The sequence below is a fragment of the Lycium barbarum genome, chromosome 2 (assembly GCF_019175385.1).
Source record: "Lycium barbarum isolate Lr01 chromosome 2, ASM1917538v2, whole genome shotgun sequence".
Taxonomy (NCBI): Eukaryota; Viridiplantae; Streptophyta; class Magnoliopsida; order Solanales; family Solanaceae; genus Lycium; species Lycium barbarum.
The window spans coordinates 20132905-20151829 of NC_083338.1; the positions used below are offsets into that span (position 1 = coordinate 20132905).

At 35.4% G+C, this 18925-nt stretch overlaps 4 protein-coding genes across 4 annotated transcripts; 3 read left to right on the plus strand and 1 right to left on the minus strand.

Annotated features, from left to right (window-relative positions):
* Positions 1-940: 940 nt before the first annotated feature.
* LOC132626307 (5-methyltetrahydropteroyltriglutamate--homocysteine methyltransferase-like) lies at positions 941-3149 on the plus strand. The gene is made up of 3 exons (XM_060341129.1): positions 941-1222; positions 1499-1700; positions 2574-3149. The coding sequence occupies exons 1-3, from the start codon at positions 966-968 to the stop codon at positions 2940-2942; spliced, it is 828 nt and encodes a 275-aa protein (XP_060197112.1). The 5' UTR covers positions 941-965; the 3' UTR covers positions 2943-3149.
* A 1402-nt stretch (positions 3150-4551) lies between these two features.
* Positions 4552-8456, plus strand: LOC132629384 (double-stranded RNA-binding protein 1-like). The gene is made up of 7 exons (XM_060345049.1): positions 4552-4762; positions 5662-5757; positions 6000-6080; positions 6641-6879; positions 7340-7559; positions 7723-7867; positions 7929-8456. The coding sequence occupies exons 1-7, from the start codon at positions 4552-4554 to the stop codon at positions 8299-8301; spliced, it is 1365 nt and encodes a 454-aa protein (XP_060201032.1). The 3' UTR covers positions 8302-8456.
* A 261-nt stretch (positions 8457-8717) lies between these two features.
* On the minus strand, positions 8718-12435 carry LOC132629385 (inactive protein RESTRICTED TEV MOVEMENT 2-like). Its single transcript, XM_060345050.1, has 2 exons — positions 12233-12435; positions 8718-9514 (listed from the first exon to the last, which is right to left on the minus strand). The coding sequence occupies exons 1-2, from the start codon at positions 12354-12356 to the stop codon at positions 8889-8891; spliced, it is 750 nt and encodes a 249-aa protein (XP_060201033.1). The 5' UTR covers positions 12357-12435; the 3' UTR covers positions 8718-8888.
* Positions 12436-15375: 2940 nt separating this feature from the next.
* On the plus strand, positions 15376-17574 carry LOC132626309 (5-methyltetrahydropteroyltriglutamate--homocysteine methyltransferase-like). The gene is made up of 3 exons (XM_060341130.1): positions 15376-15647; positions 15924-16125; positions 16999-17574. Exons 1-3 carry the CDS (start codon positions 15391-15393, stop codon positions 17365-17367), a joined length of 828 nt encoding a protein of 275 aa, XP_060197113.1. The 5' UTR covers positions 15376-15390; the 3' UTR covers positions 17368-17574.
* The last annotated feature ends 1351 nt before the right edge of the window (positions 17575-18925 follow it).

Consider the following 18925-nt stretch of genomic DNA (forward strand, 5'->3'; position numbering starts at 1 on the left):
ATAACCCGTTACTTTCCAACGTTTTTACCCAAATCCCCCCCATTTGTCTCAAAACACCTGAGAAGAGAGCGAGAGAGATAGCCGAATACACACACGCTCACTTCTACACCAAGTCTTATCAACAACGAATTCCTCGAAAAATCGATAGTATTAGACCTGATGTATTATTGTGTTTAGTCTAAAACAAATCTTATATATTTATGTGACTATAAATTATTTTATTAAGGGTAAATGAGAAATTATTTCTAATTATAGAAAAATAACATTTTTTTAAGACAAATTAAAAACGGAAAGGAAAAGGGAGTAATAATTTGTAATATTAAATCCCTTTTTGTTAAAAAAAGAATCTTTCGTCATCTCATCTTCACCCCTTCAAAGTTCAAACCAAACAAACACTACTTCAATATTACAAATTGTGTTATTTTAACATTTCTCTGATCAATCTCTGGTGTCCCTTTCGGACCATCTAATAATAATTGAGGTGTATTTTGATAAATGATTTATTTAACTTAATCACAATCAAACTCTATTACTCCCTCCATCTCCAACAAAATTGTCGTAGTTTAATTTGATACAAAATTTATGAGATAAAGGAGGACTTATGAAGTATAAGTCCTAGATTTTTATATAACCGTAAATAATCTTATAAAGTTTAAGAAAAAATTTAAATATAAAAATGTATTAATTTTTTGAGGTAAAATAATAAAGAAATTAAGACAATCGTTATGCTGACGGAGGGCTATTATTTACGAATATTCAATTTCCCCCAAACATTTCAAGAGAATCTTCGTCATTTCACCTTCATTCCTTCAAACCAAACGGACACTACACTACTTCAAATTATACAAACTGTCAAACATTATTTTACATATTTTCTGATCAACTCATCAATCAAACTGGTGAAAGTTTAATTGTCTGTATGGTTATGCCGAAGAAACCGAGAACCCTAACGTTTCATCATCAAAATGCAGAGAAACGATATGGTTGAATATTTTGGGGAGCAATTATCTGGTTTTGCTTTTACAGCCAATGGATGGGTTCAATCTTATGGATCTCGCTGTGTTAAGCCACCAATAATCTATGGTGATGTCAGTCGCCCAAAACCAATGACTGTCTTCTGGTCTTCACTGGCACAGAGCATGAGCAAGCGCCCAATGAAGGGAATGCTTACCGGCCCTGTTACCATTTTAAACTGGTCTTTTGTTAGAGATGACCAACCGAGGTTAGAACTCTTAAGCTTGAACACAGTAGCATATTTTTCTTTGGGCATTTTTTGGCCCGTCTGCCCAAATTAATTACCGGCTCTAGCCAAGATATACAAAACCTATACACTGATTATGTATATTATATGTACACAATATGTATATTGTATGTATATTTAATACTTAATATAAACCTACACATTTGCTGGCTATTCTCTTGAGCGGTCCAAAAATGTAATTATGCCTTTTTCCTTCTCCACACACATCTGATTTAACTGATTTATTGTTGCTTTTAGATTTGAGACTTGCTACCAAATTGCTTTGGCTATTAAGGATGAGGTAGAAGATCTCGAGAAGGCTGGCATTAATGTCATTCAGATTGATGAAGCTGCTTTAAGAGAGGGTTTGCCTCTTAGAAAGTCCGAGGAAGCGTTCTACTTGAACTGGTCTGTACATTCATTCAGGATAACCAGCTGTGGTGTTCAAGACACTACCCAGGTCTGTATTTGTCTAGTTTTTCTTCTCTATATCAACTGACTATAATCATGTGGCTTATCTACTTCTTCAAAAGTTTCTCTTCCTACATCAATTCTATCTTGGATGGTCTATGTGTTTTTCTAATGAACTAGCTTTTGAAATTCATGCACCGAAACGCTTACAGAAGAGGGAGGGAATGGATAAGAATATAAATTAGAAAAGGTTAACGAACATAATGTATCTCCAACACCTAAGGGTGTGGTCTAGTAGTCAATGAAATGGATTGAGAATCATGAGGTCTCAGGTTCAAATTCCCCCGGAGGCCAAAAACATTAGGTGATTTCTTTTCATCTGTCCAAGTTTTGGTGGATAGATGCACCCTCTACTTGTGTTGGTGGGAGGTTGCAGGTATCCGTGGAATTAGTCGAAGTCGGTGCAAGTTGATTCAGGCACGACGGTTCTTAAAAAAATTATAAAAGTCTCCCCACATATCTGAAGGGAATTAAAGGATTCAGAAGCAACTCCATAGGTGTGAAATTCTTTTGGTAATAACTTCATGTGTGAAATTGGTGCTTTCTTTCTAGTAATTGTCCGGTAAATCTAAGAGCTGGGTAGAATTGGGAGGCATTTTGTGTTATTGGGGAAGTTTTACTTCTTCTTTGCCCTGGGGCTTTGGTTCAGTGGTAAGAGTATAAAACATGAGGTATGGGTTAGGCACACTTCACTAGTTCAGTCTGGATTTAAGCGGAGAAGAGTAGAGGATTATCCGTCGAGTTCCAAATCATCGCGTGCCACCTGGCTCTCAAGGATTTCTTGGTTCTAAAAAAGTACTACAGTAGTTTTTTTTTTCTTCTTTTACATAATTCTAATCATCTTTTCCATTTGTTGTGACAGATTCACACCCACATGTGTTATTCAAACTTCAACGACATCATCCATTCAATCATCGACATGGATGCTGACGTCATCACCATCGAGAACTCCAGGTCCGATGAGAAGCTTCTTTCTGTGTTCCGTGAGGGAGTGAAGTATGGTGCTGGTATTGGCCCTGGTGTATACGACATCCATTCGCCGAGGATTCCGTCAACTGAGGAAATCGCCGACAGAATCAGCAAGATGCTTGCGGTCCTTGACACCAACATCCTCTGGGTCAACCCCGACTGTGGCCTCAAGGCGCGCAAGTATCCTGAAGTTAAGCCTGCACTAAGCAACATGGTGGCAGCTGCTAACCTCCTCCGCGCACAATTGGCCAGCACCAAGTGAGCTTGAGTTACCATAATCGATCCAATGTGAAAATACCCTGGCTTTTTACTCTTATATGCAAGAATTAGGGAGAATACTTTTCTCCAAGAAATAAAATGTAGGTTTCTGAGTTCTGGCAAATTGTATGGTCTTTGAAAAATTGTTTATCAATCTTCTATACGATCCTAAAACTTTACATAAATATATATTTGATCAGTCAGTCAACTATTTCAGAGCTGTTTTTATTGCGGTTCATTTCATACGAACAGTTCAAATTATGGATCTCTAAAACTTGAGGTGAAGACTAACAAGTCTCCCAACCGAATCTCCATTAAATACGAGAGCTAATATAACTAAACCTTAATCTTAAATAACTATATGATCTATATGGACGTTGACTTCTATTTGTTCTTTTCTTATTAAAGTCTATAGGGATCCCAAGAGATTATAGGTACTTTGAGATCAGTTTTTTTCATATGATTTTTGATTTATTTCATTCCTTTTTAATAGTTAATACATTTAATCACAACACAGATTGAAGCACTTGAAGTAATTTGGGCATAAACATAATTGAAAAGGGTAACATACACAAAAAGCTACGACATCTTTGGGGTAGCCTGATGGATGATGATCCAACTTTCAGTTTATTATATCACAGTCGCAAAACAAATTTTTGGTAATGGAAAATAAGTCAACTATTCTTATAAATCAGTATAATGCTAAATCACGTTTTGGAAAACAAATTAGGTTGCCACAAATATAAAATTGTCACGTAGGTATAGTCACATCATCAACTCACCTTATATAATATTCACGTGACATCACTTAAAAACCAAAATTCATATTTTGATAAGTTCTAATATCTGATGTCTTTTACCATGTGGAGCATGAGTTTTATTTAAGTAGGTCGAGAAACGATTTTTTTTTCTCAATTTTATTTTTTGAAGTGTTGCAACGTGAATATTATGTAAGACGGGTATTAAAGTGGCAGCCTATGTGTGTTTTCGAGACAAAATTTGGCATATCACCGGGTTTTTCTTGTGATATATAGGTAGAGTTTAGTTATAGTTTCGTTACAAAAATTAAATTTTATGATTTTGAAACTGTAAATAGAAGTGGATGACAATTATAAAATTAACTCTATCTTCGACATTGACGATGCTCCATAAAACATTATTGACATATTACTTTTTGAGCAATTTCACATAGCTCAATTACTTTAATGCCACAAATAATAATTTTGAACTTTAGTATTACAATGTGTATAATGTAATGACTAGACGAGAAATTAACACATGTTAAAAGTGAAGACGTTGCCAAATGCTACAAGCACAAAGCATCCTAGTACATTCACCATATCAGCTTTGCAATAGTACTTTTTCCTCCTCCTCTGTAGGTAGTACTGAAACATGCAGAAAGGAGGGGGGGGTGTGTGTGTGTGTGTTCAAGACTCTATATACTCAATGCATGAACCATAAAGGAAACTTGTTATTTTGTGTGTGTGGCAGTATTGGGGTGGGGGGGTGGGGATCTTATGACTGTGTAATATAATACTACTATATATATGGAAAGACAGAAAAAATACTTTTGAATCAGAGGAAATAACAGTAGCCAAAAGCAGAGAAACAAAATGTACAAGTCAAAGCTGCAAGAAGTGTGTCAAAACAAGAAGTGGGCACTACCTAAATACTGTTGTATGAAAGATGGAGAAGACCACGACCCAAAATTCAAAGCATCTGTGGTTGTCAATGGCATTAATTTTGACTCTCCAACTTTGTGCAAATCATCTAAGGAAGCCCATAATGAAGCTGCTAAGTTTGCTTTCCTTCACTTTACTTCTGGTATACATGAACTTTATATATCTCTTAATGACCATGTCTTGAAGTGTTTGTTTGATTATGTATGAGTAGTATATAATGATGTTTCACATGTGAGCTCTGATTTTAGACTTCCCCTTGAGTTATTTTCTTGAATTTGTGAACTCAAATACTCAAATCTGGTCTGATGTTTTTTTATTTCAAGTTTGTTATAGACAAATCATTTTTTTGCTCTTTTTACTTTTCCCTCATTTTCACATCTGAAGTTTGTTTATATCCGTGTATGTGCATTTAAGACATAGTAGGTCCGAAGTCCGGATAAAGGAGAGGGGTTATGTTCTCAACATAAAATAATTTAACTATGATGAATCCTTTGAATATTGAATTTATTAGGAGAGCCGAATGAATTTATTTGGTTGCTTGATATTTGACACTTAGCTTGAAGTTTGCTTTGATATGCTCGAATTTCCCCTTCTTGTATTGTTTCAAGAAAATGACGATGCTTTCTTAATGCGTAAAACTAAGTATGAATATCAGGTGTTAGAAATGTCTAGTCCATAAACTAAGAATGAATGATTGGCTCGTTAACATTTCATTCCTTGCGTTTCTTTCTTCGTGCTTGTCTAGGATTATTGACACATTATTGTTAGGAGTTCTAGAATAGATAGCAAGCTTTATGCTTTAAGCTTGTCCAATGTTCAGATAGAAAAATAGCTTCTGCCATTGATTGAACAAAAGAAATTACCAGCATTGTATATGTAAAATATATTACTCGTACTAATTCTTTTTGAAATTAATTGGCCAGAGAAGTGAAATGGAATAAGTAGAATAATATGGCTTGAAGTTGCATAGTAAACTTTTCGCAAGGAGTACCTGAGCAAATTTTAAGCGTAAATCACATGTTTCTCTACTTATATTATTAAGCGGTTCAATTCCAACTACAGAAGCTATTGGACTGACAATAGTTGAGGGAGAATGCCAAAGTCTGCAGGATAAACGTACTTCTGAGGTCAAGCAAGGTGATAAGTTTAAGAAGGTTTTTCTGTTGCATTTGATTATACTTGAGGTTTTCTTTTTTTGGGGGGGAGATTTTGGTGTCATTAGTTATTACCTTTGTGGACACTGTTTATTCATCCAAGATTTTTCTTTATCCTTTTTTGTTTTTTTCCCCTTCTGTTGTAAAACCATGCTGCAAGCAGATTCATGCACCAGATGCTTAACTTGTAATATTTTAAAGTAGATATTTTTCTCTACTTAGTAGGTGGTTCACTTCCAACTGTAGAAGGTAGTGGAATAACGAAAACTGAGGAAGCATGCCAATTTCCTTTTGAGATCAAGCAAGGTGAAGAGTTTAAGATGGTTTGATATTCCATTTGATAAAAAATACACTTCAATTAACTTTTATTTTAGATTTTGGTAATAATCTTTGCTATTGCTTCTTATATTCATCGAATAATCCTTCATTCTAAAGATAATTTTTTTCGTCTGTTGTAATACCTTGCTGCAAGCAGTTGATGCACTAGATGCTTCGGTTGTTATTTTCTGTATTAGCATCAGCAAACAACAAACACTTAAATATCTTGTGGATGCTGTTGCTGCTTGAGCATTTGTTGAATGTATGCAGTTTGATCTTTCTTGTATCCAGAAAGCTTTTTCTACTTTTTGTGATCTCTAGTTACACGACCTTTTTTTTTTTTTTTTCCAACTAAACTAGTTGAAGCACACTTAGGAATATGAGATTCCTAGTTGCTACTTAAACCAAAAGGTTGTACTTTACAAATTCTTTTTTTGAGTAAAACGTTATCCCCCATGTTGTGTATGAAGTAATTTCTGCAACTTTATCTTCTACACCGTGTAGTTCTGCTTCCCCTTGAATGTCTAAATAAGGTTCTTTTGTTACAGAAGATTCTCACTACCAGTACAAGACAAAGCTGCAGATTTATGCAAAAAGAAAAAATCTTGGTGTACCTGTGTACCAAAGCAAATGGAAGAGTTCATCTCGAGATTTTTATTTCGAGGCAACTGTGACACTGGCTGGTGAATTGTTCAAAAGTCCCAGAGTATACAAGTCTGCAGGGGAAGCAGAAGATTCTGTTGCACAGCTTGCATTAATGACACTGGTAACCGTTTCCTTTGAAAAGGTAATAGCCTCTTGTTATCTATCTGAGTTTATGTTCTAAGATGTAAAAAGTATTCACACAATCAGGTCACTGACAAGGTAATTAAAAGTAAATCTCTATGATAAGCATGAAAAGGTAACCAGGTAGAAACGACAAATCTCTATGATAAGTATTACTTAGTAACCTGATGTAAATGGTAAATCTCTATGACAAGCATTACTTGGTCACCTGATAGAACTAGTAATTAACCTACCACAATAGGTTAAACTACACTAATGGTTTAAAATTGTTTCCTCTGTCAGTGTAACTTAAATTCTACCTAAGTAGTCAACCTGTCTTGTTTGCTTCTAGTGTTTTCGGTTTCATTTTGGTGATCGGCAGGGAAACTGACAATTGATAATGTCATTCATGCATCACTCTTATGTTTTCTGTACTGCTAATAAGTGACCTTACTGTTTTTTTAAAATTCTTTTTGGCCCAGAGTAATGCCAGCAGTTACAAGAGTTTCCTGCAAGAACTGGCACAACATGAAGAAATTTGCTTGCCTGAATATAGAACAACCGGGGTTGGTGAGCCTCACAATTTAACGTTCTTGTCAAGTGTGGAAATTGAAGGAGAAATATTTCGCGGAGATGGTGCAAAGTCCAAGAAACAGGCAGAAGAAAATGCTGCCAAGGTTGCTTATACTGCTTTGACAAAATGCAAGTATTTCTTCTGCCTTCTTTACACTTGAGCCAATCGGACATAAGTGAACTTTGTTCAGGCTAATAGCTGGTTGTCTTGAGATCAACTTAAAAATGACATTTTATTGCAGTTGGAAGATTATTGATAATTTTACTTTTCTATATTTTTTTTCAATTTCAGGCAAATCCTTCTTTGCTGGTAATCCTTCAACTGTTTCCTCGGACTTTGAAGGTGAAATTGTCAAAACTGAACCTATCATGGATTCACTGTCCATTTCTATTGATCAAGAAAAATTCAGAGGTTTGTCTCATATTATAAGACTGTTGTAAATTCAGAGGTTTGTCTCATATTATAAGATTGTTGTTAATGTCTTATTATTACTGGAGTTCTGATGCAACTAAAGTATTCATGGCTTTGGCAGATGAAAAGGATATGGTTAATGCATCTTCGATTTCTCGGGACATGCAAGAGCTCAGTGTAAACGAGAAATCATGTTCTTCAGTGGAATCATCACACAATTTTCGTAGTAAAACTATATCATCAGCTGCAATGACACCATCCAAATCATCTTCTCTCTCGAATGCAAATTCTAGTGCAAGGACGACTGCAGAAACCAAAAGTTACCTCCTTTCCAACAGGGTCAGAGTGTACAAATACATTCCAGATGAGGTGTTCCCCAGGGGTACTATTGTGCTTCCTATTGCTGAAGATAAGTGGGCTGTTGTGAGCTTGGAATTCCCCAACGAGAAGTGTGGCTAATGAGGCATGTTAAGTACTTACGTTTATCGTCCTATTAAACACAGAGGCTTAACTGAATCAAGGATGATTACAGCTAGCATCTATTTAAAGTACTTGTATAAATGTTTTATTTCCTGAAACATTATAAGTGTTTGTGGAAGTTAAATGGTACTATTATGAACTTCTTCATATTCTTCTTTTCTATTTCCCACCCCTTAGATGTTGTTGTTATTCTGTTTAGTTGTGGTTGCTGTTTTCTGCAGGATCAGGTGAAAAAAGTATAAATTTGTTCATGTCATTAATCTTTACACTCGTACTGCTTGATCATTCCATAATATGCTTGCATATAATCTTGGAATAGAAATCCAATGAAAAATGATAATCAGTAAATAATCTGGTAGGTAGCTGCTCAACCGTGCAAGTAGAGGCCGTTGCAGCCTATAGACAATGCGTTCAAATGATGCGGACCTTTAGTGAGCCATGAGATGAAGACCATTTCACCTCATTAGCACTTCTGATTTATTCAAATGATGGTTTAAGATTCATAACAAATTGACTGAGTACAGTTTAGAAATGAAGGGATAGTTCTTCAGTTATTCTATTCACAATCATAACTGGGGGGACTTCATCACATTGGCGACATAAAGGCTGATTCCAAGAACCAATAGAGCAACAAGACTCATTTTAATCACTTTCTTTGGCTTCTTCAGGTTTGCAGCCAAACAACTGGTATGTCCGGCTGTTTCATCATCTGTCTCGTCATCTGTCGATTCACATTCAGATTCAGTGTAAGAACTACTACTTGAACTACGTTCATGTGATGGTAATTTTTTTTCTGTAGGACTTTTAGATTCTGTTTGCTCGGTGATTTTGGGACTATTGTTCTTTGGTTCTTCTTTTGCTGGCCTTTTAGCAGCGGTATTTTCAGTATTATCCTGCTTAGCAAATTCATCTCGTAAAGTGGTCTTCTGTCTTTTAGCTGAAGGTTTATTATCAGCTCCTGTGGCTGCTAAATCCTTATCCTTTTTCACTGATGAAGTTATCAGTTCTGGTTGTTTAACATGAAGAATTCCATTTTCAAACTTTGCAGTGATTTTGCTTTTGTCACAATTTTCTGCAACAGGAAATTCCTTCTGAAACCTCTGCCACTTATTCTGACCAATTGGCCTTTGTCCGCTGATCTTCAGAATTCCTGTTATGGCCAGTTGAACCCTCAGCTGCTCCTTCTTGAAACCTGTGCTTTGTCAATGTTTATTAGTATGTAATTGTTAAGAGTGTGCCATATCGGTTGAGGGAATAAGAAGTTGTATCATTTCATAAGTTAACTTTTTAGGTTGAGTCACTACTAGAAATAGAGGCTTTTCCCACCGACATTCAGTGGGAAATTTGTGCTATAAAACATGATTTTTCCACCTCATTCCCACCAAACCACCTCAATGGAAAAATCCATGGTTGTAAACAGATTCCCATTGAAACACTGGGACCCTTCCTAATTTTTCCGAATGAAAACTCTATTGTTTAGGTTTTTCCCACCAATATTCAGTGGGAAATAGCCACTGGACATTTTTCAGTGGGAAAATAGAAATTTTTTTGGTAGTGAGTTAAGCTCAATATCCATTTTCTTTATAATTAATCGTACATGAAATCAATATGTTCCAGAAGACAGAAGATTATCTTTAAGGTTAGCTATGAAACTTATAAAGAACGTAACAACAATCATGCGTGGTGTGGATACATGACTTGTCAAATATCTCAGGTGACAAAAGGCATGAAAGTATGTAATTTATCATCATGTTGTAAGGTTAACATCACTGGTGGAGAATCCAACACATAACCACTAGTTGCATGTGCGCTAGATGCACTCATACTATATACTATATGTTTTATATAACATTTAAAGATTTTTTTTAAAGGTAAGTATAAATATTAAGAGGTGCGCTCACTGCCTTTTAATTCCTAACATCCAGAAAGAGCAAGTGTATGCATGCACCATTTTGGTTAGATGCAGTGGCGAATCCAAAATTTAGAGTCAGTGGGTTCTGATCTTTATATATGTGCCATTTTTCCTCGCACACGCACATATATAGTCCAAGTTAGATGCAACAGATTCTACCAAATCCGCATTTAGTCTAGATCCGTCACTAGTGGGAGGAGGAGGAGGAGGAGGATAACAGAAAATTAATGACAGGAAGAATAAAAGCACCTGGAAGATTTATGTGAAGGGTGTCAGAGTGTTCTTCCTCATGAACCAGCTTTGATGATGGCTCAAAATCTTCATATACTTGAGTTGGTGTAGCAACTACAACTCCCTTTGAATTCATATTCTGAGTTTCTTTTCTTTCTTTTGCTAATCTGAAATCCTTTCTTTTAGGCTTTCTTCTTGTTGATGGAATAAAGGGTTTAAGTTTGTAGTTTATATACACACCGAAAAATCCTCAAGAGAACTTTCTTGATAGGCTCTCTCTGTTTTCTTTCAAGATACATATTCCTTAACTAATTTCCATTACTTTGTTTATAAACCTTTCCTTTCAGCTATTCAGGGTTTTCTTGTAAATGAGAAGAACTCCTAACTAGGAAACCTGAAGTTCAGGAATAAAGTTTTCAAGAATTGCTAATTGGGGATATGGAAAGTCTATAATTTATAACGAGGGGATATAGGATCGGGGCAAGGAACTCTGTTTATGCTAGTGAATGCTTTCTCATCTGATACCCTCTATGCACGTAACATATAAAAGAAGGGAGAAAATAGAGGAATCCTTTTGAACTGTGATCTTTTTTTTTTTCCTTCCAAGAACTGAAAGAGCAACAAGAGTCATTTTCATCACTTTCCTTGGCTTCTTCAGGCTTGCAGCCAAACAACTAGCATTTCCGGTCGTTTCATCATCAGTCGATTCGCTTTCAGATTCACTGCAAGAACTACTACTTGAACTACTTTCATCTGCTGGTAATTTTTTTCCTGCAAGATTTTTAGCTTCTGTTTGCTCACTGGTTTTAGTACTACTGTTCTTTAATTCTTCTTTAGCAGGTGTATTAATATCAGCATTTTCCTGCTTACTAAATTCATCTCTTAAAGAGGATCTTCTGTCTTTTAGCTGCAGGGCTATTCTCAGCTTCTGTGGCTGCCAATTCCTTATCTTTTTTCACTGATGAAGTTATCAGTTTTGGTTGTTTAATATAAAGTGTGCCATTTTCAAACTTTGCACTGATTTTGCTTTGGTCACAATTTTCTGCAACTGGAAATTCCTTCTGAAATCTCTGCCATTTATTCTGCCCAATTGGCCTTTGTCCACTGATCTTCAGAATTCCTGTTTTGGTCAGTTGAACCCTCATCTGTTCGTTCTTGAAACCTGTGGAATTTCAATGTACATATGAAATCAATACATTGCTGAAGATAGAAGACAATAATTGAGGTTAAAGTAAGAAAATTATGAAGCGGATACATGACTTGTCAGATATCTTAGGTGACATAAGGCATGAGAATGAGATATTGTGAGATTATGTGACATTCTCATCGGATTATGAACGTTTCATGTTTTTGTTGAATGTTATATAAGTAATAGTTGCACATGCACTAGATGGACTCATACAATGCATATATATGTAATAGCCCGTCCAGCTATCCCACTAGTGATATTGTCCGCTTTGGACCTAGGACTGCACAGCTATAAAGCACGTCACTAGGGACAGCGTCTCTTCTGTATTATGTCCTTGTGGGATTTTTTTTAGAGTGTCACATATTTGCCCTTTATGGACTCCAGCGGGGAAGGGCATATCTCAGGGGTGTATGTGACTCCCATGACGGAATGCAGGCTGATGAGGACGGGTCAAATAGAAGAACTTGGCAGCTAATTCGAGGCTCCCAAGCAAGTTGGAGTCGGCTATATGTATCCCCACTCCGCGTCACTTCAATATTTATATGATATAATCTATTTAATGATGGAAAATGACTTACCTGGAAGAGTAAGGTGAAGAGTGTCAGAATGTTCTTCCTTAACTAGCTTTGAAGATGGCACAAAATCTTCATATATTTGAGTGGGTGTAGCAACTTCAGCTCCCTTTGAATTCATCTTCTGCATTTTTTTCTTCTTTCTTTTGCTAATGTGTAATCTTGTTGCTTCAAGGCTTTTGTTCTTGTTGATGGAAAGGTTTTTAAGTTTGTAGTTTATATAAACACACAAAAATTCTCAAGAGAACTTTCTTGATATGCTTTCTCTGTTTTCTTTCCATATACATATTCCTTAACTAATTCATTACTTTGTTTATTAACCTTTTCTTTACTCTACATGGTTTCTTGTACAACAGAAAACACCTAAGAAGAACCCCTAAATAGGAAACTTGAAGAGTAGGAGCAAAGTTTTGAGGCTCAAATTTTGAAGAATTTCTAATTGGAGATAGAGAAATTTTATAATTTGTTACTCTTTCCGGCTCAATTTATGTGATATAGTTTGACTATGCAGACAGTTTAAGAAAGAACGACGACTTTTAAACTTGCGGTCTAAAACAAGTCATAGATATTTGTGTGGTGGCAAATCATTTCATTAAGAGTAAAAGAAGAAGTCTCAAGTTAAATTATTTCTAAATATAGAAATGTATCATTCTTTTTGGGACAGATTAAAAAGGAAAATGTATCACATAAGTTGGGACATAGTGAGTACAAGGAAATAAATACACAGATAAGTTTTAGCTTAGAGCTTGGCCCTAGAAGACATTTTTTGACCAATAATGAATAGTTTATTGGTATGGTTATCGATTTAGCATGTTTACAAATTTGTAACCGATAAATCGAATCGATAGCATATAAAATCGAACTGAACTGACCGATTAGAAGTACTATTAGTGAATGCAATCCTTACTCTGATTTCTCCCATGCACATTTCTCCTTTTCCTTGTTCCTGATATTCCATTATTCCTGCTCCTCCTTTAGTATTTTCGAAAATGTAAGCATCAATTTTTGGAAAGAAAAAAAAAACCTTTTAACTCTCATGATCCGATTTTATATGACACTATTATTATTGTAGAGTCAAATACTTCTTTTACAACTATGTTTCAAAATTAATCCACGAGTGTAGTACTATTATTTTGTTTTTTTTTTAATATACAAATTTTTGTTTTGAAAAGTTAGTAGACGATCATATACCCAAAATTATATGCATTTAAACTTCTACTTCAAACTCCACCGTTGCCTTTGGTACATAGGGCGTAATTCTTTTTGGTAGGGCGACACGAGGTAGATAAATTGGAAAAGTCTAGGAACAATCGATCATTAATTTGTACCCATCTAAAATGATATAATTTAAAAAAAAAAAAATGAAATTACTTGTTTCGTTCCTTGTATTATTGCTTTATTCTGATTTTACTTTTTATGCATTTAACTGAACACGTTTAACCTTCAATTAAGCTAAATATGTAGTTTTAATCAAATTATTGACAGAATTTTAACGGAGTTAACTACACCAAAGGATAATATTATGGGTATTTTAACATTCATCATCCTCATTCCTTCCTCTACCTAGTACATTCTACTGGCTGACAACTTGCTCAAAAATTGTAACAAAACAACTGAATAAGTGTATGCTAAATTAAATTGCGTAAGATGTAAAAGATAAAAGAAGTGGATAGCATCGAGCATTGCAAAATTAAATTGATCTACCTACGGGAAATGCCTCGGTCCGGTCTAGGGGGATAAAAACAAAAATGAATTAAGGAAGGAAAAATGATCAAATTTACCCTCCAAAAATGATTTATAGATTAAATTTATCCTCCGTTAGAGTTAGGGGTCAAATTTGCCCCGTCCATTAATATACTTATTAAAATTGTCCTTATTATGGATGGAAGTATGATTAGGACTCCTGATCAGTCCGCAAAGGCGCCATGTGTGTGAATAGATTTGTTTTTCATTTAAATCTTAGTGTAAAAATCATACAAATTAAATTTTGTCATGTATTTTTATAAAAAAAAATACAATACCTAATATTCTTCTCCATCAAACCACCACTTCCCCTTCTTCTTCTTCTTCTTCTTCTTCTTCTTCTTCTTCTTCTTCTTCTTCTTCTTCTTCTTCTTCTTCTTCTTATTCTCCGCCACTCTCATCGCCGTCCACCGCCCTCCACCGTCGTCCGCCACCGCCAATTAATTTACTAAAAAATAACCCGTTACTTTCCAACTTTTTTACCCAAATCCCCCCCATTTGTCTCAAAACACCTGAGAAGAGAGCGAGAGAGATAGCCGAATACACACACGCTCACTTCTACACCAAGTCTTATCAACAACGAATTCCTCGAAAAATCGATAGTATTAGACCTGATGTATTATTGTGTTTAGTCTAAAACAAATCTTATATATTTATGTGACTATAAATTATTTTATTAAGGGTAAATGAGAAATTATTTCTAATTATAAAAAAATAACATTCTTTTTAAGACAAATTAAAAACGGAAAGGAAAAGGGAGTAATAATTTGTAATATTAAATCCCTTTTTGTTAAAAAAAGAATCTTTCGTCATCTCATCTTCACCCCTTCAAAGTTCAAACCAAACAAACACTACTTCAATATTACAAATTGTGTTATTTTAACATTTCTCTGATCAATCTCTGGTGTCCCTTTCGGTCCATCTAATAATAATTGAGGTGTATTTTGATAAATGATTTATTTAACTTAATCACAATCAAACTCTATTACTCCCTCCATCTCCAACAAAATTGTGTTAGTTTAATTTGATACAAAATTTAAGAGATAAAGGAGGACTTATGAAGTATAAGTCCTAAATTTTTATATGACCGTAAATAATCTTATAAAGTTTAAGAAAAAATTTAAATATAAAAATGTATTAATTTTTTGAGGTAAAATAATAAAGAAATTAAGACAATCGTTATGCTGACGGAGGGCTATTATTTACGAATATTCAATTTCCCCCAAACATTTCAAGAGAATCTTCGTCATTTCACCTTCATTCCTTCAAACCAAACAGACAGTACACTACTTCAAATTATACAAACTGTCAAACATTATTTTACATATTTTCTGATCAACTCATCAATCAAACTGGTGAAAGTTTAATTGTCTGTATGGTTATGCCGAAGAAACCGAGAACCCTAACGTTTCATCATCAAAATGCAGAGAAACGATATGGTTGAATATTTTAGGGAGCAATTATCTGGTTTTGCTTTTACAGCCAATGGATGGGTTCAATCTTATGGATCTCGCTGTGTTAAGCCACCAATAATCTATGGTGATGTCAGTCGCCCAAAACCAATGACTGTCTTCTGGTCTTCACTGGCACAGAGCATGAGCAAGCGCCCAATGAAGGGAATGCTTACCGGCCCTGTTACCATTTTAAACTGGTCTTTTGTTAGAGATGACCAACCGAGGTTAGAACTCTTAAGCTTGAACACAGTAGCATATTTTTCTTTGGGCATTTTTTGGCCCGTCTGCCCAAATTAATTACCGGCTCTAGCCAAGATATACAAAACCTATACACTGATTATGTATATTATATGTACACAATATGTATATTGTATGTATATTTAATACTTAATATAAACCTACACATTTGCTGGCTATTCTCTTGAGCGGTCCAAAAATGTAATTATGCCTTTTTCCTTCTCCACACACATCTGATTTAACTGATTTATTGTTGCTTTTAGATTTGAGACTTGCTACCAAATTGCTTTGGCTATTAAGGATGAGGTAGAAGATCTCGAGAAGGCTGGCATTAATGTCATTCAGATTGATGAAGCTGCTTTAAGAGAGGGTTTGCCTCTTAGAAAGTCCGAGGAAGCGTTCTACTTGAACTGGTCTGTACATTCATTCAGGATAACCAGCTGTGGTGTTCAAGACACTACCCAGGTCTGTATTTGTCTAGTTTTTCTTCTCTATATCAACTGACTATAATCATGTGGCTTATCTACTTCTTCAAAAGTTTCTCTTCCTACATCAATTCTATCTTGGATGGTCTATGTGTTTTTCTAATGAACTAGCTTTTGAAATTCATGCACCGAAACGCTTACAGAAGAGGGAGGGAATGGATAAGAATATAAATTAGAAAAGGTTAACGAACATAATGTATCTCCAACACCTAAGGGTGTGGTCTAGTAGTCAATGAAATGGATTGAGAATCATGAGGTCTCAGGTTCAAATTCCCCCGGAGGCCAAAAACATTAGGTGATTTCTTTTCATCTGTCCAAGTTTTGGTGGATAGATGCACCCTCTACTTGTGTTGGTGGGAGGTTGCAGGTATCCGTGGAATTAGTCGAAGTCGGTGCAAGTTGATTCAGGCACGACGGTTCTTAAAAAAATTATAAAAGTCTCCCCACATATCTGAAGGGAATTAAAGGATTCAGAAGCAACTCCATAGGTGTGAAATTCTTTTGGTAATAACTTCATGTGTGAAATTGGTGCTTTCTTTCTAGTAATTGTCCGGTAAATCTAAGAGCTGGGTAGAATTGGGAGGCATTTTGTGTTATTGGGGAAGTTTTACTTCTTCTTTGCCCTGGGGCTTTGGTTCAGTGGTAAGAGTATAAAACATGAGGTATGGGTTAGGCACACTTCACTAGTTCAGTCTGGATTTAAGCGGAGAAGAGTAGAGGATTATCCGTCGAGTTCCAAATCATCGCGTGCCACCTGGCTCTCAAGGATTTCTTGGTTCTAAAAAAGTACTACAGTAGTTTTTTTTTTCTTCTTTTACATAATTCTAATCATCTTTTCCATTTGTTGTGACAGATTCACACCCACATGTGTTATTCAAACTTCAACGACATCATCCATTCAATCATCGACATGGATGCTGACGTCATCACCATCGAGAACTCCAGGTCCGATGAGAAGCTTCTTTCTGTGTTCCGTGAGGGAGTGAAGTATGGTGCTGGTATTGGCCCTGGTGTATACGACATCCATTCGCCGAGGATTCCGTCAACTGAGGAAATCGCCGACAGAATCAGCAAGATGCTTGCGGTCCTTGACACCAACATCCTCTGGGTCAACCCCGACTGTGGCCTCAAGACGCGCAAGTATCCTGAAGTTAAGCCTGCACTAAGCAACATGGTGGCAGCTGCTAAGCTCCTCCGCGCACAATTGGCCAGCACCAAGTGAGCTTGAGTTACCATAATCGATCCAATGTGAAAATACCCTGGCTTTTTACTCTTATATGCAAGAATTAGGGAGAATACTTTTCTCCAAGAAATAAAATGTAGGTTTCTGAGTTCTGGCAAATTGTATGGTCTTTGAAAAATTGTTTATCAATCTTCTATACGATCCTAAAACTTTACATAAATATATATTTGATCAGTCAGTCAACTATTTCAGAGCTGTTTTTATTGCGGTTCATTTCATACGAACAGTTCAAATTATGGATCTCTAAAACTTGAGGTGAAGACTAACAAGTCTCCCAACCGAATCTCCATTAAATACGAGAGCTAATATAACTAAACCTTAATCTTAAATAACTATATGATCTATATGGACGTTGACTTCTATTTGTTCTTTTCTTATTAAAGTCTATAGGGATCCCAAGAGATTATAGGTACTTTGAGATCAGTTTTTTTCATATGATTTTTGATTTATTTCATTCCTTTTTAATAGTTAATACATTTAATCACAACACAGATTGAAGCACTTGAAGTAATTTGGGCATAAACATAATTGAAAAGGGTAACATACACAAAAAGCTACGACATCTTTGGGGTAGCCTGATGGATGATGATCCAACTTTCAGTTTATTATATCACAGTCGCAAAACAAATTTTTGGTAATGGAAAATAAGTCAACTATTCTTATAAATCAGTATAATGCTAAATCACGTTTTGGAAAACAAATTAGGTTGCCACAAATATAAAATTGTCACGTAGGTATAGTCACATCATCAACTCACCTTATATAATATTCACGTGACATCACTTAAAAACCAAAATTCATATTTTGATAAGTTCTAATATCTGATGTCTTTTACCATGTGGAGCATGAGTTTTATTTAAGTAGGTCGAGAAACGATTTTTTTTCTCAATTTTATTTTTTGAAGTGTTGCAACGTGAATATTATGTAAGACGGGTATTAAAGTGGCAGCCTATGTGTGTTTTCGAGACAAAATTTGGCATATCACCGGGTTTTTCTTGTGATATATAGGTAGAGTTTAGTTATAGTTTCGTTACAAAAATTAAATTTTATGATTTTGAAACTGTAAATAGAAGTGGATGACAATTATAAAATTAACTCTATCTTCGACATTGACGATGCTCCATAAAACATTATTGACATATTACTTTTTGAGCAATTTCACATAGCTCAATTACTTTAATGCCACAAATAATAATTTTGAACTTTAGTATTACAATGTGTATAATGTAATGACTAGACGAGAAATTAACACATGTTAAAAGTGAAGACGTTGCCAAATGCTACAAGCACAAAGCATCCTAGTACATTCACCATATCAGCTTTGCAATAGTACTTTTTCCTCCTCCTCTGTAGGTAGTACTGAAACATGCAGAAAGGAGGGGGGGGGGGGGGTGTGTGTGTGTGTGTTCAAGACTCTATATACTCAATGCATGAACCATAAAGGAAACTTGTTATTTTGTGTGTGCGGCAGTATTGGGGTGGGGGGGTGGGGATCTTATGACTGTGTAATATAATACTACTATATATATGGAAAGAC

What these genes read in the sequence shown, in the direction of transcription:
- LOC132626307 (XM_060341129.1), top strand. Translation starts at nt 966, where the DNA reads ATGCAGAGAAACGATATGGTTGAATATTTTGGGGAGCAATTATCTGGT. An exon ending in GTTAGAGATGACCAACCGAG is followed by an intron (nt 1,223 to 1,498) that starts GTTAGAACTCTT and finishes TGTTGCTTTTAG; the next exon opens with ATTTGAGACTTGCTACCAAA. An exon ending in GTGTTCAAGACACTACCCAG is followed by an intron (nt 1,701 to 2,573) that starts GTCTGTATTTGT and finishes TTGTTGTGACAG; the next exon opens with ATTCACACCCACATGTGTTA.
- LOC132629384 (XM_060345049.1), top strand. Translation starts at nt 4,552, where the DNA reads ATGTACAAGTCAAAGCTGCAAGAAGTGTGTCAAAACAAGAAGTGGGCA. An exon ending in TCCTTTTGAGATCAAGCAAG is followed by an intron (nt 6,081 to 6,640) that starts GTGAAGAGTTTA and finishes CTTTTGTTACAG; the next exon opens with AAGATTCTCACTACCAGTAC. An exon ending in TCTCATATTATAAGACTGTT is followed by an intron (nt 7,868 to 7,928) that starts GTAAATTCAGAG and finishes TTATTACTGGAG; the next exon opens with TTCTGATGCAACTAAAGTAT.
- LOC132629385 (XM_060345050.1), bottom strand. Translation starts at nt 12,356, where the DNA reads ATGCAGAAGATGAATTCAAAGGGAGCTGAAGTTGCTACACCCACTCAA. An exon ending in TCTTCACCTTACTCTTCCAG is followed by an intron (nt 9,515 to 12,232) that starts GTAAGTCATTTT and finishes GACAAAGCACAG; the next exon opens with GTTTCAAGAAGGAGCAGCTG.
- LOC132626309 (XM_060341130.1), top strand. Translation starts at nt 15,391, where the DNA reads ATGCAGAGAAACGATATGGTTGAATATTTTAGGGAGCAATTATCTGGT. An exon ending in GTTAGAGATGACCAACCGAG is followed by an intron (nt 15,648 to 15,923) that starts GTTAGAACTCTT and finishes TGTTGCTTTTAG; the next exon opens with ATTTGAGACTTGCTACCAAA. An exon ending in GTGTTCAAGACACTACCCAG is followed by an intron (nt 16,126 to 16,998) that starts GTCTGTATTTGT and finishes TTGTTGTGACAG; the next exon opens with ATTCACACCCACATGTGTTA.